Source organism: Gavialis gangeticus, unplaced genomic scaffold, assembly GCF_001723915.1.
Source record: "Gavialis gangeticus isolate Ggan-Ray unplaced genomic scaffold, GavGan_comp1, whole genome shotgun sequence".
NCBI classification, from domain to species: Eukaryota; Metazoa; Chordata; order Crocodylia; family Gavialidae; genus Gavialis; species Gavialis gangeticus.
Genome location: NW_017728994.1, coordinates 42180685 through 42187859, shown reverse-complemented (window position 1 = coordinate 42187859; position 7175 = coordinate 42180685). Strand labels below are relative to the sequence as shown.

Sequence of the window (7175 nt, the reverse complement as noted above, 5' to 3'; positions counted from 1 at the left end):
GTGTGTGTGTGTGTGTGTGTGTGTGTGTGTGTGTACGTATGTAATGGGAAGTTTGTCTTCATATTAACAAGGGAAAAAAGGACTCCTCTCTCCATAACATACATGGGCAAGGAGAATTCAAGTACACTAGATAATGTATTAGTTAAAAATGATTTTATAAAAAAGCAGCCACTATGCATGATCTAGCAAAGTTTGTAGCAATTTATCCAATAGTATAATTGTACTCATAAAAACTAAAAGGTAATTTTTTTAATTGCTGAAGCAAAATAAAAATTTCTGACAGTTTTCACAGTCTGTTTTGAAAGGAAGGAAGTTATTATATCTTTACGTAAGGCTACTCTAGCATGTAACTGGAAAAGAGTTTCAGTAAGGAAAAATAGCATTACTCTGCCACGCTTGCATACATTCATGAATTATACTTAAACACTGATTTGAAATCTCAAACACTTATGATTAATTATAGTTAATGGACTAACTGAAATAACGTCAACTAGGAAGGTGGTGAGTAAAGAGCATGTTACTAAATATTGTATGTAAACCAGCATTAACTTCACTAGGTCATAAAAATAGCTATGCAAGAGCTGAAGTCGTGAGAAGAATGACTGTGAAGTAGAGCTGGGAATCAGACAGCTAAACTAAGTACACGGAGAGCGCTATAGTAAAGCAAAAATATTTCACTGTATCCAGGAAAACAGTGCGCTGAGACACAAACATCCTGTTCCTGCTTTTGCAAAATTATTTGAGCTTTCCCCCTCAATCAGTATCCACATGTTTATGTTTTTAATATGCTAATACTGGTTGTATAACTTATCAAAACAAACCTGGGACAGAAATCAATAGAAAACAAAATAGATGCAAACTGTAATTACTGGAGTCTGATTGGTAGGTGACAGCATGAGGACTAAAGAAACTGTCCCTTTCTATCATCAACTAAACATAATGTAACTTACTTACATTTATTTTGCCTTTTAGCGTAGAGAACAGGTGGGATATTATTATTCATACAAATTATGGGGCAAATACAGATTAGGGGACAAAAATCAAACCTCTGACTAAAGACAGTCACACCACAGTGCATCCAGTCCCAAACACAAGCATTTTGCCATTGCACTTTCAGATAATTTACCACGCTGTGAAGAAACAAATACTAAGATAATTTAAAAGTAAGTATTAATCTACCTTTTCTGCAGATCGAAATCTCCCTTGCATATTAAATGCATATTATGGTAAATTAAACATGGGTCAAACTAGTTTGAAATCATCCCATGTATGTCTATTGCTTGCTTCTACAAGTATTTCTAATATCTATACAAGTAGTACAGAGCATCTACAAACATTCGCCATTAGAGTGCATATGAACAGAGTTTTAAACCTTTGCATATCAGTGATTGTCTATATAATTTCCCTGCTATAACGTCTGTTGCTTTCATGTATGGGAAGAATGCCAACCTGAATTTGTCATGCTGCCACTTCCATTCCTCTTTTATGGAAAAATAGAAAACTGATCTCCTACTTCTTGAATGCTAGAAACAAACTAGCTGGCTGAAAAAAACAAAATCTGAGCCGGTGGGTTCTACTCCCAAACAGGTGCAATTTAATACTTATCTCACAGGTTGCCTTTGTTTTTTACCGTGTGTGATGGGACCAGATAGCATTTGAACCCACAGCCAATATCAAAAAGCAATTTTTAGGAGCATTCTGAATAGACATGTTCATTCATTTTCAGTCCTTTTATGATAATGTTTTCAGGATGGTATGAATGTAAGGATATAATATAACAGAATCTTAGGTACACAGCTAACCTCATAAAGGCCTATTTTAAGTAAAGAGGAAAACAAAGATCTAGGTGCACTATAAAATTGGTGACTGGTGTGACAGACAAACTGTACACAGTCCTGAAACAGAGTGATCTGGTACAGTTACTCTGTTCATCAGTTTCATGAAAAAGCACTTTTTTATTGTTATCCCTACAGTTTTTCCCTCAGTCACTTTCAAATGAAGATTTCCTTTCACTGGATACCTACTACTATGGCCTCAGGCTTTCTCAGCCTGTGTAACTAAACTGAGGAGGGACCATACACACTTGTATTTATTCCATTACTCCTGTCACTTTCTTCCACTTACCTTCAAACCCTGGGTAGTCTGGACATACTGCGGGCTGCAATGCCTGAGTACTTCATAAATCATATATTATAGCTGCAACCTATATCCCAACTTCTCTGACCTTTTACTGCTCAACAACTGTTTTTCATCACTGCTCTTCAGCGACCATTCTTTCTTTCCTCTTCTGCCCCTACCAGGAAGATCCACAACAGATTCTGAAACCCAGCCAGCGGCTCACTCAAAATTTTAACCTACTACGGTCCATTTTTATACAGTGACAATTTATAATACAGTGTGAGTTTTTTGGTTTTCTGTTTCACTTTCATTTTACATTTTAAAAGATTGTCATAATAGGACAACTTTGTTTTTGGTGCAATTCCAATTAAATATACCAGATATGAGTTTGACCTAGTACTTTAAAAAATTGACCTTCATCTCAAACTTTTCTCATTCCTTAAGGCAAAAGAAATCCGGTACTGGCCCTGTCTATTCAGCATTTAAAATGCTTTTATTTGTTTTACTATTTAGAAACCTGGTCTTAAGTATCTACTTTTTAAGTTAACAAGGTGACTAGCACAAGTATGTTTATTATGCTTTTCATTTATGTTACATGTAGTGCTTTATGATGGTCTATGTTTATTGGTATGAAATATTTATACCCTAATAAAATGAGAAGATCTCCCTTGCAAAACTAATCTCTCCATAGCATAATGAGCCACCATAGCTCCTTCAGGAAATCTTGCTCTACCAGAAATCCAAGAAGGCCCGCTTATGCAGAAAAAATCATTATTAATTTTTACTAGTTTTTATACTGATATTTGGATAAGAAAGTGAATTTCAGAATCTTTGTTTTTTTGAAAAGCATCTCATATACTCATATTTGCTGGTCCATGTAAAGCCATAGAGATTCAGATGGTGCTGAAATGAAATAGGAAGTACATAACAACAGTGCATCTTAAAGCTCGAACTTAAAATTGAATTCCCCCATAAGGCTTTATGGTGTTTTGTATATTTGGGATCGCGGGGGTTTTAGGTTTTTTTCAGTCAGTTAAATGAAATACTAGTCCCAAACATTCGTACCTCCTCAGCCTGTCTATGAGGTTAGATAGTATAATGTTTATATATATGTTTTTTTTTTTATTTCTGTTTGCATCAATTTATTTAGCGCATTCTACCTTCAGAAGATTCTGTGGAAAATAAGCATTGAAAACATAAACACATGGCCATCATGGTATTATTCTGAGTCTGAGAACGATAGCTCCATCTGGTGTACTCATTTTTTTATATTTGTTATTAAACAGGCATTCTTTCATCTAAAATCTTGGAGAATAGATTCAGTATTGTAGTTTAGTTTTTGGCAATGAAAAATGACCCAGACATCACAGTCTGTCTGGGCTAGAGGGGATTATAGATCATTCTTCATAGTTGAATAATCAAGATGAAAAAGAACTAAAGAAGAAACTATTATGAAATTACTGGTTCATTTTTTGACATGCTGTACACAGCAGTAAGATATACTCAGCAAAATCCTACACTGGTCTGAGTGTCCACTACTTTTCCACAATATAGGTCTGCAATGAGCTACAGCTCATGCAGTCCATTCAGGCTCTTTGAAATCAATAAGAATTTTCCCATTGGCTTCAAAAAACTTTGTATCAGACCTTTTGCCAGGCAACATTATACCCATCATTGTGATGGTTAAATTCAAAGAGAATAAGGGAAGTAAATACAGTTGGCTGGGGCACAGGGTCTACCAGTGACGTTGCATCACATCATCCTTTTTGAAGAACACCCAGTGGTACTATGACATTATGTAGAGTGCACAGCTTGTCAGGATAGTGATGCTACCTATCACCAGTTACACTGTGTAGCCCAGAGTGGTTCTGCAGCATACTGCATTCAGTTCCAAAAACCAGACTGCAGTATAACCATATGACTTTGCTGGTGCTAGGGTGCATTATTATATATCTTCCTATAACCTGAAAGGTCAAGCACCATTTACAGAATGTAGACAGCATGCTTTTCAATATAGATCCTGCTGTAGTATAATGCAACACCTGAAGTCCTGCTGTATATTTTCCTACTAGCACCAAGTGTGTAATGGTACTTAAGTCCAATTACTATTCCTTTACACACAGACTGCATCACCAGTCTTTTTATAGGTTCTTCAAGGGTATGTAGATCAACCCTAACCAGTACAAGTTTTAATGTTTATATACTGTTGAAAGATGTGAAGTACTGCAGTGAGAGCCATTAGAATAGGTCCTGTATGTCTCAGAGTAGATACAATTACCCTGGCATTTGAGGCATTTCCTATTTAAGTATTTGTGGGAATACAACAGATACCACACAAAAGACAAATAGTTTGGTTATTGGTTACTTTTAATAGCCTTCAATTTATATGAATTATGTATATTATTATTTCAGTAATAATGCACCAGACTATGGTAACTTATCACTATCAGCAGCCAATAAAAAAAGATTTAAAAAAGCAACTTATTAAAAAAGATATTGTGGAAGCAACCCTTTCATTTTATTAAACAGCATGAATTAATCTATACACTTCTGAGAAAAATATCATTGCATTTTCATGCACAACTCAATAACACCAAAAATACACACTGAAGTTACCCGATAGTTTTGATTCTTGTGAAAAAAGTTGAATTGATAATGAAGAACCTGACTTACAATAAGTCGATGTTTGATCTCAGAATCCACTGGCTTTCCAGCTTCCATGCAGGCTGTGAACCAAGAGATGTCAAGAAGTTCAAATCTTGAACTGTCCCTCACCTTCTGTCCTCTTAGCCACTGCAGAACCTCACCACAAGAATTGTTCTCTGCTACAATGTGGGTGACAGAATCGCTGTCAAGGAAAATACAAAGATGAAGGTTTATTTGTCTTTTTGGAGCCAACAGTATCTCACGGCAAAGCTGCTGTTTTAACATTTATATACCATGTGCTTCCTGAAGTGTTGTATCTATTGTATGGCAGGATGTGGAAAGCAAGTTGTGTTTTTATATTACAATGTATCTTTTCTATTCAGTCCATATATTTTAAGAACAGTATTATAGTTTGACAACTCTTATAAGTGCAGCATTTTCCTCCGTTCAGCATCATTTAACTTCTCTGGACACTTTTCCATTACATATTTTTTTGCAACTTGGAAACTGTTTGGCTTACACAAGCAGTATTGTAATGAAGAGGCTGTTTTATGTTACCTGACAGCCTTTAGAGAAATCAGGCTACTGGTCAATACATAAGAGCTTCATAATACTTTGAGATGTGCTGTAGAAAATCCTTCAAAACTCTAGAGCTGCTAATAGTTTTGGTAAACTTACAATCTTCTGTACTTAAATTAAGCTCTTCATAAATGGTATTGGTAAATATATGCAAAAACAAACCTTATGAATTATGCATCATGTCTGAAGACCATCTCCTGCTATTAATATGCTGGCCTCTTGCAAAACTGATCTGGTATAATTTAGCATAAAATCTCCATAAGAAATTTAAACTACCATACACTATATCATATGATAGAGTTATGGGTAGATTTTCTTAGAAATGAGGCAGAAGTCACTACAATAACATCTGGCCTCCTAGAAATGCATGATAAAGAAATATTAGGCATTATATGAATAATTACTTTCAGATTCTAGAAGGTAGAAGCAGACTTAGCCAAAATGACAATTTCTGTTCCACAAGAACTTCTGAAACACTGAAAATAATCATTTTGTTTCTGAACAATATAAAGTTTTAAATTTCCTGTGAAAGATAAAAAAATAACAAAAATATTAAGCTAATCAAATATTCACAACATTTTCAAATAAATTGAGCCTCAAGTTCCCAGGCCTCTCTGTTCACAGCTATGGGTTCTTGTGATCTAGGCTTCAAAGCTTTAGTTAGCACTAGGAGACTGCCAATACACTGAGAACCTAGAGATCTGAGAACCATAGGTGAGCCAGTGCCTTGGGGCTCCCCGTCCTTTCAGCTCTGTGGCAGGGCACATGGAAACCCTGAAATCTTAAGCTGACTTTCTCATGGTTTCTATGCTGCAGAGCTGGCACCTGAGGTTCCAAGATCCCTACCTATATCCAGGTATCCCAGAGCTTTGAGGTTCCTAGTTTTGTAGAAACTATGGGGCCCCTGGCCTTGGGACAGTCTACTACCCAAGAGCCCTAGAGTGCTCTGGATGCCTTTTAGAGTCCCTGGTCCCAGTGCTGCAGTCCATATGACAGGGCTGGCTGCGGAGTCCAGAACACTAAAAGCTCTGGTGTATCCAGAAACCAACCCTGTGAATTGGCTAAAAACCAGGCAGGGTAGCAGCAGAACCCTGTCTGTGTTTTGTCAAGTTTGTTGAAACCAACAAAAGTTTCATTATATGCTTTTTGTTTTTGCAAATTCATATTTCCCAGTGAAAACCTCTTTTCGACCCAGCTACACTTAAGAGTTCTGTTAAGTCATTCAAATTACACAAACTTACTTTACATTTTCACTTCTTGGGTGGCAAAAACCCCTTATGGTTGATTGCTGATCATTTAACAGGGTTTAGCCAATGGTATTGCTAAGTGTGCATGTGTTTATCTGTATTTATTTGCAAGAAAGAGCTTTTAACTAGAGGTACACCCAGGGCTTTCCCTGGCGGGGAGTGAATTGGGGCGATCCCCCCCAGGCCCCGCACTTTGGGGGGTCCCCATGGAGCCAGGCAGAGAGGCTGTGGCAACTCCATGCCACTGCCGGCTTCACAGCCACCTGGCCACTCAGCACCCCTCCCCCCACTGAATCTACTGCCAGTTTCCTCATGTCTGGAAGCAGGGCCCCATGCCCTGCTCTGGTCATCTCTGGATACATTGATATGTTGGTCCAATATCAGATCACCAATATAAAGAAAATTGACTGTATCAGAAGTCGGCCTGATGTGGCCAACAATGTGACCAATAAATGCCCCATGCATGAAGCCACTCTGCAGCACGCAGGCAGCAAGGTGCACAGCCTGGAAGCATGGAGACATGCATACAGCTGGTGAGTCTGTTGTGGTGGAAGGGGAGGGTGAGGGAAGAGGTATGGTGGGGAC

General features: G+C 37.4%; 1 protein-coding gene across 15 annotated transcripts in view; it reads right to left on the bottom strand.

Annotated features, from left to right (window-relative positions):
- The window catches only part of DNTT (DNA nucleotidylexotransferase), a 464208-nt gene that overhangs the window by 295011 nt on the left and 162022 nt on the right, over positions 1-7175 (bottom strand). For 14 of the 15 annotated variants that reach the window (XM_019502672.1, XM_019502670.1, XM_019502663.1 and 11 more), the window contains one exon: positions 4792-4966. In XM_019502672.1, coding sequence (XP_019358217.1) covers positions 4792-4966 — 175 coding nt within the window. Of the gene's footprint in view, positions 1-4791; positions 4967-5747; positions 5845-7175 lie in introns of those variants that run through there. The other variant, XM_019502675.1, reaches the window with a different exon arrangement.